Genomic DNA, 20,340 nt, shown 5'->3' on the forward strand with positions numbered 1-20,340 from the left:
ATTAATTCCATCTAGCTAGCTACTTGAGGCATTTACTGACATGTGAAGGCTCTGTAAAAAACTGTCTGTGTTGATATATAATTCTCAACTGAGTATAAGATACTATTCTGTATCCACAAACATGGGATTTTCCGTGGCCATTAGCTACTGCAGCTGGCCATGAATTCCAGTTTTCACCTGCATGTGGCTACCGGGTATAGCTACCAGAAACTCTTGTAGAGTCTCTTGTGTCTGCAGTCAATGAGCATGGCGGCCAATGTGGTCAAGCAAGTGATGCAATAATCCTATTTTGATTGTGCGGGCGCCGTAATGTAATTCCTCTAATTAGATTTTACTTAGAGACTGAAAAGTTATTGGAGTCTGTCATCTCGTCGATTTCTAGTTTAAACAGCGATTCCTTGTAGCTAAGTACTGACTTAAGGTAGGGTGATAAACCGTACTACAGCCGTATGTGTATGTATACGTACCTGTACAGCATCAGCGGCGGAAGAAGTTGATATGAGGGGGGGCTCCGCTGGGCTGACCCAGACTTATTTCTATAGTTTGGTAAGGTGAGACCAAAAATAAAAATAAAAATAAAAATAAAAAGGTCACAACCAACTGACAAGAGTTTTCCACCTCACCAGCTACCATTTCTAGCTGATAAACTACATAAAAATCCTTACATAGCTCGCTACACACTGAATACTTTATTAGAGTGACTGCTCTATTAGAGTATCTCGATCTTTATCACGGTCTTCAAGAAAGATAATTTCGGTGTGATATCATTCTGAGGGGGGGCTAAGCCCCCCCTCAGCAGACCGAAGGGGGGCTTTAGCCCCCTAGCCCCCCCCTTTCCGCCGCCTATGCGGTGGGGACTATTCTACGGAACGGAACGGAACGGAACGGAACGGAATGATGGACTAAACTGCGGAACGGAATGCTTTCTCAGATTGAAGCTTGCAGCTTACCATTGCTGTACAAGTTATCAGTGGCACTTCCAGCAGGTAATCAAACGTACCCCAAGAAAGATAAAACGAATTTAAGGATCGATTGTGGGTTCTTGTTGGTTGTCATTAGTAACGAAGTACTAATTGTGGGAATAGCTGACTCAGTGTGTTCATCTTCGGATATATCAAGTAGGGAACTTAATGTATGACTTTTTTTACTAGTATGTGAGTTATTTTTACTTACTTGACTTTAGAATGTACAGTCTGAGGCCCAGCCTTTCTAATCGGCATAAATTAGTATGTGTATAGCTACACTATACAAAGGAAACAAGTATGGTGACAAGCTGAATCGACTCAGTCTAAGCAGAATCTAAAGGAATTTTGTGCAGTGTGTGAGGAGCAAACATTCAGATACCTCAAGGAGGCTATATTGTGTGAACATCAATAATTCATTAACAGAGTAGTGGACTATTGTCAGATATCTCAGCCTGAGTACTGAGTTCAATTCTGGATGGGGTCTATTTTACAGAATGGAATGCTTTCTGAATCAACTTGCAGCTTGGCTAGCTGCTATCATTGCTGAAATTGCATTTTATCAGTGGAACCTCCAGAAAAAATGGAATAGGATAATTATAAAACATTAATTAAGTGATTGTTTAGGTAATCATGACTTTATTCAGTCTAATAAACAGAATATATGGTTGATTGAGTGAGGTATCACTTTCAGAATGTTCAGACGACCAGTGATGAGATGCATGGATTCATCGAATTTTTGTTGTGGTTGGAGGCATTAAATATCCAAAAGCAAACTGACTGTATAATATTAATTCACTTTCTTTATATTTTCTCAATTTTGAGCCTGTATACAAATAATTGAATTTTCCTTGTCAATAGAAATCCTAGAATAAGATGGGGGAGAAACTTATCCTTGTTTACCTATACTGTACAACCAAGAGTTCGTAATCCTGATTTGTATGGGGGAGAGTGTCTAACTCTCAGTATGGCCTGTACAAACACCCTGCGTAAAGTTCACCTTTCATCAAATCAACACCTTTACTGGGGGATAGAAAACTGTTGATTAGTGTTGCTGAAGAAGGTAAAGCCTTTGTTCTGAAATAAGGCCGAGGTGTTACTTTAAGCAGGGTGTTTGGTGAATGCGTTCAAGTTAGACACTCTCCACCTTATTATGAACTCTTGGTACAACTTCAAAGGAAAATGAAGAAAACATACAGATGAATCAATAAAATCACTACAGTAAGGTGAATTACAGACTAGTGAGATCTTGGTTAATTAATGACAGTGGTTGGAGATCAAGTGTGGTAGCTTCTTGTTCTTGAATATGTTGCTAAGTGGAAGTACAAATCAAAATGGGATATCAATTTCATTATGAAAAATTTGTATACATAAATAATCTAGCATTACTATTTCATTTGTCCTCCACTTAAACATGCTACAACAGTACTAGTGTCAGTACATTGGCAGTGAGTCTACCTTGAAATCTCAACTCTAGAGTAGATCCAACACAGGACAGCCCGCACTGTAACAAATACATGTGATCCCATTGTAATTTCATGGACCAGCTGGACTGGGAATCACTTGAAAATAGACGAACAAATTTAACCTGTTTTGTTTGAAGTGAAGCATGTGAAATGTTACACTTAAGAAATCCTAGGATTCTTAGGTGGCATGTAATTAATGTGAGTGTTCCATTTCAGGTCTGACTAGATACATTGAAATTACACACACATCCTGGTCCAAATCACGTTTGCCTGGTGGCTATGGGCATGGTTTCACATGCGGCTTATAATAGAGATTTGGCTGATCTTGGAGTTTTGGCATTTAGCCTGATTCAAGGCTAGCAGTCAGACACATCCTTGAATTGTGCAACAGATAAAATCAGCTCACTATTGAATACGGCATTAGTCCATTGCACCAGCTGTTAATATATAAATAACTCCATGCATACACTTCAGTGATGTTTGCAGAATATACCCTCCTTGCGGTCTGCCAAAATATTTGCTCCTCACACACTGCACAAAATTCTTCAAGTTTTAATTCAGCTGGCTCTTTCCTGTTACCAGTATCTTCCTGCTTGCTTTATTTATACACTGACTTATGACTTGAAAGACCGGCCCAGACTGTTTTCTAAAGTCTAAATAAGAAAAACAGCTCACATAAAGTTCCCTTCCGTATGGATGAACATCACTGATACAGCTCATCCCACAATAATACTTCGTTACTAATGACAACCAACAAAAACCCACAATCGATCCGTTAATTCTTTTTATCTTATGTTTAATCACCCACTGGAGATGCCACTGCTAACTTATAAGGGAAGTTTCAGCAATGGTAAGTTGCAAGCTTCAATTTGAGAAAGCGTTCCGTTCCGTGGTTTAGTCCATCATTCCGTTCCGTTCCGTTCCGTTCCGTTCCGTTCCGTAGAATAGTCCCCACCGCCTATGCTGTACAGTGAATGTCTACCTGAGCTAGTCAAATTTTTTGTCTTCCTTGTCACACCCACTTGTGGGGCCGTCTGTGTTTAAGACAGGCCTGCCAACTTGGAAAGTAGAAAAATCTTGAGATTTCTGTACCTTTATTGTAGTATTGCAGTGTGTAGTAAAAAAAACTGGTAGCTAGATGCTATGCTGAGACCAAAAAAAAAGGTCTCGGCGACTTTTTAAACTTGAAATCCGTGACATTCGCGCTACAAACCGTGAGATTCTATCCAACGAAGGTTAGTGAAACCGTGAGAGTTAGCAGGCCTCAAAAACCGTGAGATTCGATCTGCTGCCCTTGAGCAGGGTAGTGAAACCGTGAGACTCACGGTAAACCCGTGAGAGTTGGCAGGCCTGTTAAGAGTGTGTCCGATGACTCACCACACTTAATGTTATACACATCATTACGATGGGGTCCATGTACGAAACTTCGCTAGATATAATCATTCAAAAAAATGAAACTGGTCTAGGCGCGCTTCGGCGCTTGGTATAGTGACAGATTCAATGTATTGAAGTGACAGATTGTATTGTAATCTGTGTAATCGTAAGATAATTATGTACGTAGAGATGTACGTACTGTAGAACCATATTTGCTATGTCATCTTGGACCATAGATAGTATACCACAGTGTCTGTGGTATACTATCTATGCTTGGACTCAGTTCACTTCGAACTCTACCTAGTCTGCATGGGTAGCTATAGACTGAAGTCTATACCGCAGCCACATGCCATTTCCTGTTTATTTACTAGTCAGATTGCAGCTGTCATGCTATGTAATGCGGTTATGAATACTTGTGCTGTCCATATAAACTAGCTCATCTGTGCAGTGCACAGAGTATATTAAATACTGGAACCTTTGTCATTAGCACTGGGCACCGTCTTAGGGGTGGCTATATACTAGCTAGTGGTGATCAACCAACATAGACCCTAATCTTTGCACTGGCTGTTTCTTGTAAATAATGCCTCTGTGGCAAAGTATTGGTATTGGCCAGGTAGGAGCCAATTTTCCACCAAAAAAATGTATCAATGTTAGATCAGCTGGTAAAAAGTGGTATCAGTGCATATAACAATGAAAATGAAAATATTTTAATGACAATTTAATATGCAGTAGAATCAACAGCAGACATGGCTTCATGTAAGCCTACAGATAGCAGCACATAAGTGGGCAGGTTCCAAAATAATACGTCTGTAGAAGGCAACACATTTTTAATAAGTGGGAATGGCTCTACAGAGACCAATACGCAATATCCTGTCTAGTTTTTTCCTAGCCCTTATTAATTGAAGATCTTATTCTACATACTTATATTGCTGTTGGAAAACTAGTTGATTATCGTAATCATTCAGCAACAACACTCTTGCAAGTATATGCACATTATTTTCTATATGTATTATCAAGAGTAAATAATAGAGAAGAGAGTATCCAACTGCCATATACCATATCAAAAATGATCCTGTAAAGTCCACTCTGCTTGTTAAAACATTTTCAAAGAAGGTGTTAAATTAGTCTATTAACAAGTGGTGTGCACACAGGCTTTGTATTGTGTGTAAGTGTTGAAGGTGATGATTACTAGATATGAACACTTCTATGATACCCTAAATTTTACTGAAATATGCAGAAAGACTTAACAGGATCATTTTTGATATGGTATATGGCAGTTGGATACTCTCTTCTCTATTATTTACTCTTGGTATTATCAATTCATTATCACAAGTGTAACCATATAATTGTACTACTAGTATGTTTTTTAATTGTTAATTTAAAAATGAAGTAGGGACCTGTGCAATAAAAAGTAGTGAAACAAGAGATGAATGATGGTATTACAGCATAGCTCGGTGGGAAGTCCCTACTTTGACATTGAACAAAATAATTGCTTTAACTAGGAGACTTTGGCACCGAGCCATGCTGTAATGACATCATTCATCTCTTGTTTCACTACTTTTTATTGCACAGATCCCTACTTCATTAACATTTTTTTTTTAAATACTAGTTTGTTTAGTTTTTTGTTGTAGCATAGCTATAGCTACAGTGTAACTTGTGACTGGTCTATTAAAATATCATACATGACCGTTGTATTAGAGTATCTCGAGTCAGCCAAGGGTGATTAGACCAAGGGGTCTTCTTGTTTGCTATTAAGTAAATAGCTACTGAGATTGTCAAGAGGTGTGGTCTTCGTACTCTATCGCTATTAGTAAACATAGATCTTTATTTGATATGTGTGATTGCAAACCTATCGCAAATGGGATCCTAATCGCAAAGTTGCAGATATCTAGCTAGTATATCTCCTCTTATAGTAGTGCCGAGACTGCTTCTGAAATCAAGCACTGAAATAAATCTGTTGTGTCTAAATATACTGCTGAAAGAAAGTGTTGATATGCAAATTAATGTCTCGGTATGGTTTCGTTGGATGAAGAAGACAAGCAGCCTGATTGAAGATAAAACTGTAACCATTCTGCGAAGACATCTAACTCTCTAAAGTTCTAGCTGGACTCGAAAGCACATTATAATGTTAATAGAATTTTCATTGTTGTATACCCATTTTATGGCGGTAATTTCACATAATAATATATACACAGAAGTATCTCTGGACTGTTTTATATTTATGTTTGTTATGTTTTCTTATGATAATACTCTAGATAAAGCCTCAAGGCTGCTCTTACACCTATCACAGGGAAGCACACCCTTTTAACTTAAAGGGATTCACCATTCTTGGTAGCCGTGGAGGTCAGCTGTATTATTTTTCAATAAATGTCTGAAAATCCCATATGTTCGGGACCTTCAGATGTTACATCCATGTTAATTTTGAAACTGGCATGAGTTATCCAATCTACCCTGCAGAAGTTTATTACAGGCTCTATAGTCCGCTTTAAAATGTTGATGTGCAAGGAGAGTACATGCATGGACAAATATACAAATCGTGTTACTAAACTGGGCATGCACCCACAGCCAACCTGTGGCCGGCTATGGGAGCTTGCATGATTTAGGCACTACTTAGCTACTATGCAAGTACTCGACTTTAAAGTAATCAATATCAGTCAGATAAGGAACATGATATGGACCAGTTCTTGTTTTATCCAAGCATCAGAATACTAGGATATTAGATTTAGTTATTTGTTGTACATGTGTGTGTGTTGCGTGTGTGTGCGCACGCGTGCGTGCGTGTATTTGTTTTCTTTGGGGAATTACTAATTAGTTTCTCCCTGGGTGCATTGGCAACTGCCATCTAACTATAAATAAATGAATAAAAGAATTTACTGGTTGTATTTATGCTCAAGTGGTGTATATAGAGTGTGTCTTTTCTTGTAGGAAAATGATTGTGTCTAAACTACGACTGCTAATATATGGACTATTGCTATCTTCTAGCTGTATGCTACTTTATTATGTGTCCAATTCATATACATTTGCTAACTTTAGATTGGCACATAGTAAGCTATTGAATATTGCTAATGATATCAATAGTAATAGAGACATAGTTATGCTCAGTTCAGAAAGAAGAGGTTTTGTGTTTGCTATTCACATTATTGAACAGCAAATTGGAGCATCAATGAATTTACTAACATTATCAAAGTGGGCTAAACATGTTGGAATTTCTCCTGTAGAACCTTTCGTAAATAACTCTGTTTTCAAGTGGCCTCCTATATGGTCACCATATGAATTATCTACAGCACTTCGTTTCCGTGACTATTTCAACCTTGATCATTGGAACAACATGTGCTCTAACTTTAATGCAGCACCACTAGTTCCATGGGAAACATTCTTACACAAAAGAACTGACAAATCTATTATAGTTTGTATTTTAATCACTAAACACTGCATACCAAAACAGGTGTTCATTGATGATGAAATTAACAGTGAAGATGACTGCAGGTATCATTTCAGTCATTTTGAGAAGGCCAATGATTATAATTTTAATAAAGTTTTGCAAACCAAAATTGTTAGACGTGTATGTATACCATTGTGTAAAAGAAGATTCCATATTGACACCATTAGTAATTATATTTACGGGAGTTTAAAGCCAGAGGAAACTACTGTGTTTATTATTAGATGGTTTGGAATGGGAAACAATAGCAGGTTAAGGATTTTGGAGGAGGAGTATAAAAGGACAGTGCAAACTGTGGAAATGTTACAGACGAGTGATAGGATTATTAAAGATAGTAGAAATTATGTTAAGAAATACTTGGATTCTGATTTTGGTGAATATGTAGCAATATCATTTCGATCAGTGACGAGAGCAAAACACTTAGACACATCTGAGCAACCTAATTTCTTTAAAAGTTGCATCAAAGAATTGGGACCCACAATTAATTCTTTTAAGTCTAGAAAAATATTTTTAGCAATGGACTTGGGGAGATTTGGAGATGTTAAATTACACACATACATATAGCTGATGATGTAGTGAAAATGATGGAACACGATTTGTTTCAAGTAGTTTTTAATGGCACATTGACAATGGAACAATGGGAGCAATCATTTACCAATATTACTAATGGTATAACGGATAGTGGATATATGGCAGCATTTCAAAGTAACATATTACAAAATAGTGGATGTGTGGTATTGTTTGGTGGGAGGTCATTCTTTCAGAAGAACATTCTGTTTGATTATAAACAAAAGCATACCAATGACACTATGTGTATTAAAGAAGTATGTTATATGGAACTCTAATATATACCACCTGTGTTCATGCATGTAGCCATTGGTTCATAGCAAATAATTCAGCCTTGGAGCTGCTTGTACATGTACATAATTTTTTATGCACATCATTGTGTTATCACATTATTATGTACTAATACACTAACTACGCATGTGCATGCCATTGATACCAACAATATAAATGCATGATAATTATATTGTTGAAATTTATGGCGAGTGTACATTGTTTGTGGTATATGCAGTACATAAGGCATCGTCTCCCAGTTGATGTGAAAAATTCTTACAAATGAAAGTGCATCCAGTGAAGGTATATATATACACCGCAGTTTATAAGAACTGTATGGTAATGATTGCTCAACAAATAACTACTATATATACAATCCAGTATAAAGTGTCAATATGAGCTCGAGGTTATTAAAGGAAGGTGTTAAACAGTTTAGGGGGACCCCCCTCCAAGTGTATGTCAATTATGGTATGTTTGATCATGTTAATAAAGTCAGCTTGAGACACCATGTATAGACTGTTCATGTAGGAGGGGAATCAGTTTAACAATGATGTTCGAATTTACTGTACACTAGTCCACAAACGTGAAATTTCCTTGGCCATAATCATATCTAGGCCCAGCTGTTACAGACCTGCAGACTGGACCAATTGCATGCAAGATCTCAAACGTAGCTACCAGCTACTCTTGTCCGGAGTCTCTCGCCTGGAGTTAATGAGCATGATCTCAGGTCAAGCAAGTGATGTTAGTAACTTTAAAATTGGCGCAGCGCCCCAAATAATAATATTCCGGGATATTTCTAATTAGAACTCCACTGAGAGCCGGAAGGAGGTGACTAGAAGTCTCAGTGTCATCTCGTCGATTTCTAGCGATTCCTGGTAAGAGTGGTAAACTTTACTCTATAAGCGTTATGTGTATGATACTACAGTGTATCTGTACAGTAGTTTTTTTGTCTTTTCTTTCGTGACTCCTTCCTTGCCACACCCACTTATGCATGGGGCCGTCTGTGTTAGTGTGTGTCCGAGGACTCAGCACACTTTTTATTATTATTAGCACTTTACAGTGACCAGCACTGAAGGTCTGACAGCAACATAACATGTGCCGCAGCCTTAGGATTACCTAACCTAATTTCAGGGACTTAGACCTAATGACTTAATTGACTTACTGACTAACTGATAAGGTGTAACAGAAAAGGGGCCAAAGTAAGGAAAAGAATCCCTCTAACCCCAGGATTCGAACTGCAGGTCACCCAATGTCTAGTCAGGGCCACACTCAGTCTTCCTCCAGGAGGGATGGATTTTCTTCCTTAAACCTAAAGTATTTATTATTATTAGCACTTTACACTTATTAATGATATACACACATTGCGGTTTTCACCATTAAGATGGGGTTCACTTGTCTACCGAAGTATTATGAAAACCATATGAAAACGTGTACAAATATAAAAACATCCAATCCATTAAATGGCATAGACATATCCAATCTAATTAGCTACGTGTAAAGCCAACCAGACACTAGCTTTGTTAAAGCGTAATCTAAAAGCATCTCTGTAGTTAAGAGAAAAAGAGCTTACCTTACATTGGTACGACTTAAGCTTGAGTATGCCACCACATATACCTAATAAATGATAATAATGTGTTGGAGAAAGTACAGGAATGTGCTGCTAGATATGTAAAAGGAGAGTATATTATGATGTCAGTGTTACGGAGATGCTAAATGAGTTACAGTGGGAATCACTGAATAATCACGTTGGGACCAGCTTAGTTTGATCATGCTCTATAACATCCTACAACTATCTACCATCAGAATAGACGGGTTACCTTTTAGGGCATGTCCTTGTGTAACACAAGCAAACGTGTGTTTCCCTGTTACGAATGTTGGTCAAGAAGTCAACAAAAGTCCATTGTTAAAAATAGCTTAGCAAACGGTATGGATTCTTTAAAGATACAAAACGTTTTAAAACCACATTCTGACTAGTAGCGAAGTCTTAAGAAGAATGTTTTCAGTGAGTTTTATTGCTTTCCCAAAACCCGAGATTGAGAGGAAATCACCTTCTCTTTCATCCTTAACCTTACGTGCTGGATATGTTTTGGCTCGAACCTAATACTATAACATACTTTCTGTTCTAAAAGCTGGCTAGTACTAACATGCTAAAATTAACTGAAATGTTTGTTTTCCCCATTGGCCATAATACATTTTTGACTTAGCAAACTCGGAAAGTATGCGATAAGATTATGGTAAAATGACCACGTCTTAAAAAGGCAACCAGCTGCAGTCTATATGTTCCAGAGTTTCACTCCCAGACATCACAATATATCAACTGCAAACTAGATCAAGCCACGTGTTCAGATTAACTGAATTGTGCTGTAATACAGACACCTACAAGCGCTCCTTCTTAATGTCATCACCAAGATCACATTGTTGAATGTACCACAACAGAATCTTTCAAATTATTGTTACTAAACTATTAGGGACTTTATAGTTGGCTATGATCTTCATTTTTGAAGTTTTCACAGTAATGATAATTAATAATAATAATAATAAATAATTTTATGTGGGTACTCGTGTTGGTCAGTCCTCGGACACATGCATCCATGACCTAAAAAGGCCTGTGTGGGCATGGCAAGGGTGTGGTTATACAAAAAATTAAGTAGTTACAGATTAATTAAATGACTGGATCCAGCCATTCTTTAAATGTTCTTGCCAGAAATATCCTCTCTGACACTAGGATCCTCTGGTGGGCAGCATCATCTCTAAGCACTTTAATTTCTGACATGAATTGTTGAACAGGGTTAGAAAATTTGATGCTATTCCCAGTAGAGGGTGGTTGATAATGACCAAGTGCTGAGATTTCAATGGTCTAATAGCAATTTGAGAAGTAAAATCAATCAAATTCTGCTGATATTCAACCTTGGATTGTTTCCTATTGCACGCTGATTAAATATGATGGATATAGAGCCTATAGGAAATGTCATTTCCAACATAGCAATAGAAGCACCTTGCAAATTGTAAACAGCAATATCTGGCCGATATAGAGTTGGTAGAATGGAGGCTGAAATGGTAGGATGCTTCACAGGCCCAGTAGTTATCCAAGTCAGCAAACACACGAATATATGGGCAATCATTGAAAACTTTGATGAGCATAGTTTCCAGAATATGAAGAACCTGGTTATGGTTATAAGTGATATGCTGCTGAGTCAATGCAACAGGGCAGCCATTTAAGACATGTTCTGTTGCCTTGACTCAGTTCATGTGCTGTAACTTCTCAGACATGTGCTGTTGCATCGAGTGGAATCACATACGTATTGAGCCCATTTTGCATTACACATTGATGGAACACTGACAGCAATGGGTAGAGTATCAGAAGCAGCTTGTAAAAGAAAAGATAGCTGACCAGGATGAAAACCTGCCAGATGACAGATTCGATGTATTGAAGTAACAGATTGTATTGTAATCGTTAGTTTAATTATAACACACTGTGTACATCGAGATGTACATACTGCAAAACCATATTTACTTTGTCATCTTTGGCTCAGTTCACTTCAAGCTGTATAGTCTGCATGGCTTAATAGACTGTGGTCTACTGCAACCACATACCAATTGCTGTTAGTGATTGATGTAGTAGCTGTTATGTGATGTAATGCATTTATGTGATGAAATGCGTTTATGAATGCTTATCAGGGTGTGACTATTCATTGGAATACTGAAATGGACTACTAGACTGCATGGTTTTTGTACATTATGCAGTTGAATTTATTGAGTCTCACCAGTTAATGGCTGTTCAGGAGCCTGCAGCCCACTATTAAACACTGAATATATGGGCAGTGAAATATACAAAAACTGTCCTTTAATAATTATGCTACTGTTCAGCTATGCCACCATACAGCATGAAGCTCAACAGCACCATATATTGCTGCTATGTGACAGCAATAGTTATTCAGGGATCATCTTGCCAGTTGATGAAGATATCCTTATAACAAGCTTAACGAGTTAGCTATGTAGTTTTGTGTGACCTCTATTTCAGCACAGGGGTTTAGGTTTTCAGCACAGGTACTTATAATCTCTAATTTATAAGCCCCTGTTGCTTTGAAATAGACATCTAGACACATGAGACTACATAGCTTGCTCGCTCTAAGGATATCTTCATCAACTGGCAAGATGACAGGTGATTGACTATTGCTGTCACATATCAGCAGTGTATGGTAAGGAGTAAGTGCTGTTGAGCTCCATGCTGTATAGTGACTAGCATAATTACATATTAAAAGACATTTTGTGTATATTTAACTGCCCACATTCATTGTTTAATAGTGGACTGCAGGCCCCTGAACAGCCATTAACTGGTGAGACTCAATAAATCCAACCATATAATGTGCAAAAACCAAAAATATGCCAGTCCAGTGTTCCAGTCCAGTACCCCAGTCCACTGAATAGTGACACCCTGCTGATCATGTGTTTGCCATTTTTTCACACAAATTCATGATCTGTTGAGGTTTACTCAGTGTACAGAGTAATACTGGAACCTTTTGTCATTGGCACTGGGCACCGTCTTAAGGGTACTCAAGTGGTGTCCTAGAGGTAACGAACAACATAGACCCTAATCTTTGCATGGTACTTGTCTAGTATTTATATCAAGAATTTCTATGATTACATTATGTAACGGGGCGATGGTTTTTGCCAGTGGCTATATGTACAAACAATAATCAGATTATTCTTGCAGGATATAAGTCAAGCAAGCACTATAAGTTTTGGCTGGTCAAATTCACCACTAGTGGAGCAATTCTCAGAATAAATCTCCACTATTCGTCCATGTACACTAGGGAGTGGGGCTTAATATTGATAGATGCATATCACTTAGTTTATATCTCTATAATCAATATAGAGTGCATGTGCTGAGTAGAATCAGCTGGCCACTGCATGCAAGACCGGCTAAGGGTGGTCATGTCCTTATATAGACCTCTAGATGTGTGTCCATTATTTAGATGTCTTGAGATGTTGTTATAATTTTTTGGAACATGAGGCTCATCCCCTCATACACAAACACACACACATCAGGGTTGAAACCAGGTCCATACTGACTGCTGAGTCCATGCAGATAGTAATCTGTGTAATTAATGACCTGATTTAGTATATTATAATGTACATCCGCTATAAGAGAAGTATGCCATGAAATGTCTATGACTACTGAAGGCCTGTATTAAATATGCCAGTATAATCAACTTTCCCGCCCACACACATTTTCTAAATGCAACTAGATGTTTTCTACAAGGGATGTTATACTCTTATATTATCCATGCTCATTTGTATACTATAATGTACTACTTAATACTGTTTTTAGTTGTCTATATGGTGTTGCCACATGCATGTTTAAAAACAGTGATAAAGTATGTGATAAATTTCTTTTCTGAAGTCATAAATTGACTTTACAGCATCATAAAACAAAAACTAAACGGAATATCAAAAAAACTGTCATCACAAAGTTTTGGTCTAGTCATTCTTCTTCAAAATATAATGAAGTCAAATTCAAATTCTTACGTATGTGTAACAAATAATAAAACGGTTTTTCAAAACACCATGAAAGTAGGAAAAATGGATATAACTTTCAAATTTTCAAAATCCGTCACCACAAATTGTTAGGCTCAATGAGAGCATTTATGAACTACAATTGTTTGGCAAAACTCAAAAGTGACTAGGACTAGTTTCAAAATAAGTAATTTTCACAACACGGCATAATCGTGGTGGTTAGCATGGAAAGTGTACAAACTAATGAAAATTTGTGAGTATAATCATATGCAAAAAAAAGATATCTATTGTTAATATAAAGTTATGGTCAAAGTAACTTTTGGAAGTAAATGTCTTGGTGCACTATACCTTTTAAAGGAGCATTTGATGAACTGCAACTAACTAACTTGTTATATTCGTTAACTCTTTAATTGTCAATCTGAATAAATATTTCCTTTTGTACAGTGGCTTGCACAATTCTGCTTATAGTGTACAAATCTGTTGTTCTGCTCTTCCTGCCATCTATCACATTATAACTCCAAGTGTATAACCAGACAATACTGAAACTTTAACAGCCCAGTTGGGTTTTTCCCTCTAGACAAATTATATAAATTAGTTGGATTTTTGCACAACAGGTTATGATCTATGTGCTAATATCATGAGTGTGATGGGAGCCCTTTGTCATTTAAAATGAAGATTTTTAACCTTATTGCTGCATAGAATAAGTGGATTAAATTTCTCACTTGAGAATTTCAAGTTGATATTTTTACTCTTGACAGGTTCCACTGAGTCAATATAGTTCAGTAGTTGTAAACCCTATGTGAAGCATTCCTGAAATGTAAAATTATCATATTCTATAGACAAAACCTCAAGGCTGCTCTTCATTGTTGTACACCTATATTAGTTAGGTGGCTTAGCAAAAAAATGTGGACACAACTGACAAAAGCACCAATTTTTTTCTGTGAGTTCCTTATCACATTAGATTATAAAATTTTTTAATAGGATCCACCTCAGGCATGCATGCTGGGAAGCCATCCAAGGCTCGGAAATATGCCTGTTTGCAATTTTGGTGTTTTAAATAGTAATTTGAAACTTTAGAATAACCTAGAGTATTTCAAGTGACATTAAATTATAAAGTATGTCATTAAAGTATAAATTATGTCATTAAATTTAAATATTTATCAACACATGTCTATGTTTTTGTGTTTTATTCACAATTACTCTATTAGAGCAGTTGGGCAGTCCTGTAACACAAAGATAAGTACATCTCCACTCTGCGTTTTACATTCACTCGTACCACAATCACTTAAAGCATGCAATAGTCCACCATACCACCACCACAAGTATCCCTAGGCTGTGATGCGCTGTGTTGTGCAGTGCATAGGCACTCTCCTCAAGCATGAATATACGTATTTTGACAGATGAAATCTTTGGATTAGCTTGGCATGCTTTGAAGTGTACAATTTCCAGTCTAGGGGCCCAGATCTAGGAGTGTTTACCCCCTAAGAAATTTAACCATGTACTTGCTTATAGGAAAAGCTAGTAGAGTACATTTCATCATTTGTTTGCTTATGATACAACAAGCGTACCATAACAGAAAGATAAAAACAGCAAGGAAAAGAACTGAGCTCTTCTGAAAACTAATCAGTGCTGCATGGTCAAAATTATATTTGCAGGAATGATTTATTGAATGTGGGAATTTGAAAGAATAATACTGCTAGAACAGTTATCTATAAAGTTCTGCTACACAGTAATAAAATTACCATGACCACTGTGCTAGTTGAACTCTTCTTTGCATGCAATTTCAGCACAGCTATCTTACCCAATATTGTATGCATACAATTGTGCCAAACATGTCATAGTTGAAATTCTACACTTTTGATTAACTGATTGACGACATATTGCAATTCTGTGTTCTTTACATCCTAACCTAGCATGTCAAAGCTAACTATGTGTAATCTTTGGCTGCTAAGTTTCACGGTAATTGTGAATGTAAACATGCAATACTAAAAGTTATTTTTCACTGCTACAATTTGATCTTAAAATTGCAATACTTCATCAGATTGCATCATATGTCTGAAACATCTTTAAAACTGTAGCATTTGATATATACATACCTGCATGTCCAGTCAAGCTCTGGTAGCAAGGCAATTATATTTACGTGTACGTAGTTAGTCATTGCTTAATGAAAGCTGTTTGGAAATTCATGAAAAAATCCATGGTGACTGCATCCCATGGTTATACTGTACTTAAACCACACTTTGCTCTCACAAACCCTGTGAAATCCTATACATTATATCCACTACTACAAATACACATTTTTAGCATTAATTCAGCTTGAGACTTGAGTAAAGGAATTTTATCTTACATAGTATACAGCTGTACTGCTGGATTAATGGTATGAAGAACCTTATTGTTGTGGTCATGTATGTGATTTCAGCATAAACACAAAATCAAGCATGTAGCAAGAACACATATTTTCATACTAAATAACAAGAGCTGGTGTAGTATAAGTTGATAAGTTATCAAGCTATACCTACTTCGCAAACAGGCACAAAATGAATTCTGTATAAGGTGTGACATCTGAATGACTACAGTATTTATTTATTTATTTATTTATTTATTTATTCATTTATTAAGGCTTTACAGCACAAGTGCTGAAGCTCTGTTGAACACCTGGTCCTACAGCCTGTTTAAAGTTGTTACATAAAGTGTGTTTGAAAAGGTGAAGAAAGGAGAAAAAATCCATGACTGGACCTGGGCAGCCTCAAACCTGCAGCCATCCAATTAACGCTTGAACAGGCTGTAGGACCAGGTGTCCTACAGACCTTCAGCACTTGTGCTGTGAAGCCTTAATAAATTAATAAACTAAAAGGTATTAGGTAAGAGATTTATATAATATTATCACAAACTAATTACTGCAAATATTTCAGTGTATATTCATTTCCATAGTGAGCAACTATAGAGAAATTTCTCTATACAATTTGTGGATCATACAAGCTGTATACGCTGTAAACTATAGGTGACCGGATTTGCGAAAGGTTCCTTTTCCACACATTTTACATACCAGCAAACAAAATGACGTAGCACTTGATTCCTTATACTGATTAACTTGCTATTAGTATCAGAATGCAGCCAGATACTGTAGTTACACCCATGGAAATTTCAGGCTATTATATGCCATGATCAAAAAGTTATGAAGCTTTAAAGTTCAAAACAAGGGTCAAATTTTGTGTGTGGAAAAGGTACCTTTTTGCAAATCCGGTCACAGTCAGTATGAATGAAAAAATTACTTGTCAGCATTAAATAAAGCTTGTGAGAGTAATATTACTGTTTATCAGGTCTTGCTTTAATGTTCAACCTTGCATAATGTTCTCTTGCATGAAATAGAGCAAAACTAGCACTTATATGGCTTGTTGATTTGAAAATTCTTTAGTTACATAACTATAAATGCTTTTATGGAAAGGCCCTTTTTAGAATAAGATGGATCCTATCAAAAAGTTTAAGTTAAGGTTGTGCTACATATGTGGAGAAAGTTTGGTGCTTTTGTCACTTGTGTCCACATTAGTTTTAAATTTGACTTTAAGCAACCTAACTATATGAAAGGGATACACATCCATTTAACTTGAAAGAATTTATTATTCTTGGTAGTCTTGGAGGTCAGCAGTACTGTTATTCAATTGTTATATATGCTTGAAAAAACCCATTGTGAAAGGTTTTCAGCCACAGAAACCTGTTACATCTATGTTTGAAACTGGCATGAGTAATCCACACTGTGGATGTTTCATACATGCGGTTAATCTGTGGCTGGCTGTGGGAGCTTGCATGATTTAAACACTGCTCAAATTACTATCATGCAAACATTCAAGGTATCATCCTTAAATTAACGAATATATCAATAAGGATTATGGATACATGGACCAGTTCTTAGGATTGATATATAGTCAGAAAACCTGAATATAATGAGTCAATTTAGTAATCACTTTCTATTTAGTTATTTGCTGAATGCGTGTATGTGCGATTTCTTTGGGGCATTAATTAGGTGCCCCTTGAGGGCATTGGTCTACTTGGTAACAACGAATAACAGAGTTGTATTAAATTTTATTCTAAAATGGAAGCATATATAGAGTGTGTCTTTTCTTGTAGGAAAATGATTGTGTCTAAACAACGACTGCTAATATATGGACTATTGCTATCTTCTAGCTGTATGCTACTTTATTATGTGTCCAATTCATATACATTTACAAACTTTAGATTGGCACATAGTAAGCTACTGAATATTGCTAATGATATCAATAGTAATAGAGACACGGTTACGCTCAGTTCAGAAAGAAGAGGTTTTGTGTTTGCTATTCACATTATTGAACAGCAAATTGGAGCATCAATGAATTTACTAACATTATCAAAGTGGGCTAAACATGTTGGAATTTCTCCTGTAGAACCTTTCGTAAATAACTCTGTTTTCAAGTGGCCTCCTATATGGTCACCATATGAATTATCTACAGCACTTCGTTTCCGTGACTATTTCAACCTTGATCATTGGAACAACATGTGCTCTAAGTTTAATGCAGCACCACTAGTTCCATGGGAAACATTCTTACACAAAAGAACTGACAAATCTATTATAGTTTGTATTTTAATCACTAAACACCGCATACCAAAACAAGTGTTCATTGATGATGAAATTAACAGTGAAGATGACTGCAGGTATCATTTCGGTCATTTTGAGAAGGCCAATGATTATAATTTTAATCAAATTTTGCAAACCAAAATTGTTAGACGTGTATGTATACCTCTGTGTAAAAGAAGATTCCATATTGACACAATTAGCAATTATATTTACGGGAGTTTAAAACCAGAGGAAACTACTGTGTTTATTATTAGTTGGCTTGGAATGGGAAAAAATTACAGGTTAAGGGTTTTGGAGGAGGAGTATAGAAGGACAGAACAAACTGTGGAAATGTTACAGACGAGTGATAGGATTATTAAAGATAGTAGAAATTTTGTTAAGAAATACTTGGATTCTGATTTTGGTGAATATGTAGCAATATCATTTCGATCAGTGACAAGAGCAAAATTAGTAGACCCATCTGAGCAGCCTCATTTCTTCAAAAGTTGCTTAAAAAAATTAAGACCCACAATTAATTCTTTGAAGTCTAGAAAAATATTTTTAGCAATGGACTTTGGGAGATTTGGAGATGTTAAATTACACACATACATAGCTGATGATGTAGTGAAAATGATGGAACACGATTTGTTTCAAGTAGTTTTTAATAGCACATTGACAATGGAACAATGGGAGCAATCATTTACCAATATCACTAATGGTATAACAGATAGTGGATATATTGCAGCATTACAAAGTAACATATTACAAAATAGTGGATGTCTAGTAGTGTTTGGTGGGAAGTCATTCTTTCAAAAGAATGTTCTGTATGATTATAAACAAAAGCATACCAATGACACTATGTGTATTAAAGAAGTATGTTATATGTCTTAGCACAATATAGTATGTATGCATACACTATAATACAGCCTGTATTAGGGTATATGCATGCAGCTCCTGTTTAATATCTATTATGCACAAAAATATTAATAATAATAATGAACACCAGTACTTCTATTCTTTATAGTTTGTTTACATAGGTGGTATTTTCACTATAATAATTTTTATTTAAAATGTATGCCAATGTTAATTACACTTTATAGTGTGTTATTTTTATATAGTATACTTTGTTGATGTTACTAGTTTTGGTGTATATTGTATTCTCTAAGATAGTTGGCATTTTTGTAAGTGTATGGATGGTGAAACAAGAGAAGAGTACATGCCCCCACCCTCCCTCTACAGGGATACAATTTTTCAAATTCATGGCTAGGAGATGGGGATATTCTTAGTGAGCAATCAATTATTCTAATACAGTATAAAATCCAAACCTTAATTTGATTATCCGAATGGTAGTGTGACTGTTCTATTAAACTATTTTGTCAACAAGTGTATTACTTCCCCAGTGTTAGTGACATTATAGGTATACTTCTCAAGCATAAATCCTAGAGCTAAAAATGCTAAACTATCTGTTAATAAAAATATTCAACAAAATAAAAGATTTGTCAAATTGCTTTGAAAGTCATAGCTGATTTACTGCATGTTACACAGACAATTGATGATGTGTACCCTTGCTCAGCAACAAAGCTGGGAATCAGCAAACAAAACTTTACTATCTATAAGCTACAAGAAACTTGCTGTGTACCCACTGACTAAATGATTTTTCTTGTAACAATTGGGCAACTCCTACAGGACTCATCCTGAACTTGTTGATTGTGTTAAATCTGTAATGTGTGTTAGTAATTAGTGTATGTGTGTATAGTTTTATTTTTGTATTTGTTTGGGCTGTATACGCATGTGTTTTAGCTCTGGTAAGGAAGAACAGCTCATGACGATTACCAATTGGCAAGAGTATAATAAATAAATAAATGAATAAATAAATAAATAAATAAATCAGGACAGCAGGAGTGTACATTGCCAAAAGTGGTTTCAAATTTGCATGGTAGTGAGTCACAGATGCAGGGGCCTTGATGTGCAGTCCCAGCTACAGACAGATTTTGAACACTGGTGATAAAGTGATCCTAAATGCATGTGGTTCCATGAATAATGCTTGGTTCTTTTAAGCCCCTTAATGTCAGTTATGGCTTGTGGGTTAGCATGAGATGTCTGTGGAGATCTCAATCCAATCACATCTTCAAATTCAGTCTCCAATTGAAAATGGAA

The 20,340-nt window shown here is 36.3% G+C and overlaps 2 protein-coding genes across 4 annotated transcripts; both read left to right on the forward strand.

Annotated features, from left to right (window-relative positions):
- The first annotated feature begins 319 nt into the window (after window positions 1–319).
- On the forward strand, window positions 320–8,147 carry LOC136266211 (uncharacterized). The gene is made up of 2 exons (XM_066061220.1): window positions 320–421; window positions 6,728–8,147. Exon 2 carries the CDS (start codon window positions 6,732–6,734, stop codon window positions 7,803–7,805), a length of 1,074 nt encoding a protein of 357 aa, XP_065917292.1. The 5' UTR covers window positions 320–421; window positions 6,728–6,731; the 3' UTR covers window positions 7,806–8,147.
- Window positions 8,148–8,871: 724 nt separating this feature from the next.
- LOC136266310 (uncharacterized) lies at window positions 8,872–19,966 on the forward strand. Of its 3 annotated transcripts, XM_066061321.1 has the most exons (3): window positions 8,906–8,953; window positions 17,721–17,779; window positions 17,829–19,965. In XM_066061321.1, the coding sequence occupies exon 3, from the start codon at window positions 17,959–17,961 to the stop codon at window positions 19,072–19,074; it is 1,116 nt and encodes a 371-aa protein (XP_065917393.1). In that variant the 5' UTR covers window positions 8,906–8,953; window positions 17,721–17,779; window positions 17,829–17,958; the 3' UTR covers window positions 19,075–19,965. The 3 variants fall into 3 exon arrangements, with proteins under 3 accessions (XP_065917391.1, XP_065917392.1, XP_065917393.1); XM_066061319.1 differs by having other exon boundaries at window positions 8,872–8,953; window positions 17,721–19,966; XM_066061320.1 differs by lacking the exon at window positions 17,721–17,779 and having other exon boundaries at window positions 8,873–8,953.
- Window positions 19,967–20,340: the final 374 nt, after the last annotated feature.

This window comes from Dysidea avara, chromosome 9 (genome assembly GCF_963678975.1).
Source record: "Dysidea avara chromosome 9, odDysAvar1.4, whole genome shotgun sequence".
NCBI classification, from domain to species: domain Eukaryota; kingdom Metazoa; phylum Porifera; class Demospongiae; order Dictyoceratida; family Dysideidae; genus Dysidea; species Dysidea avara.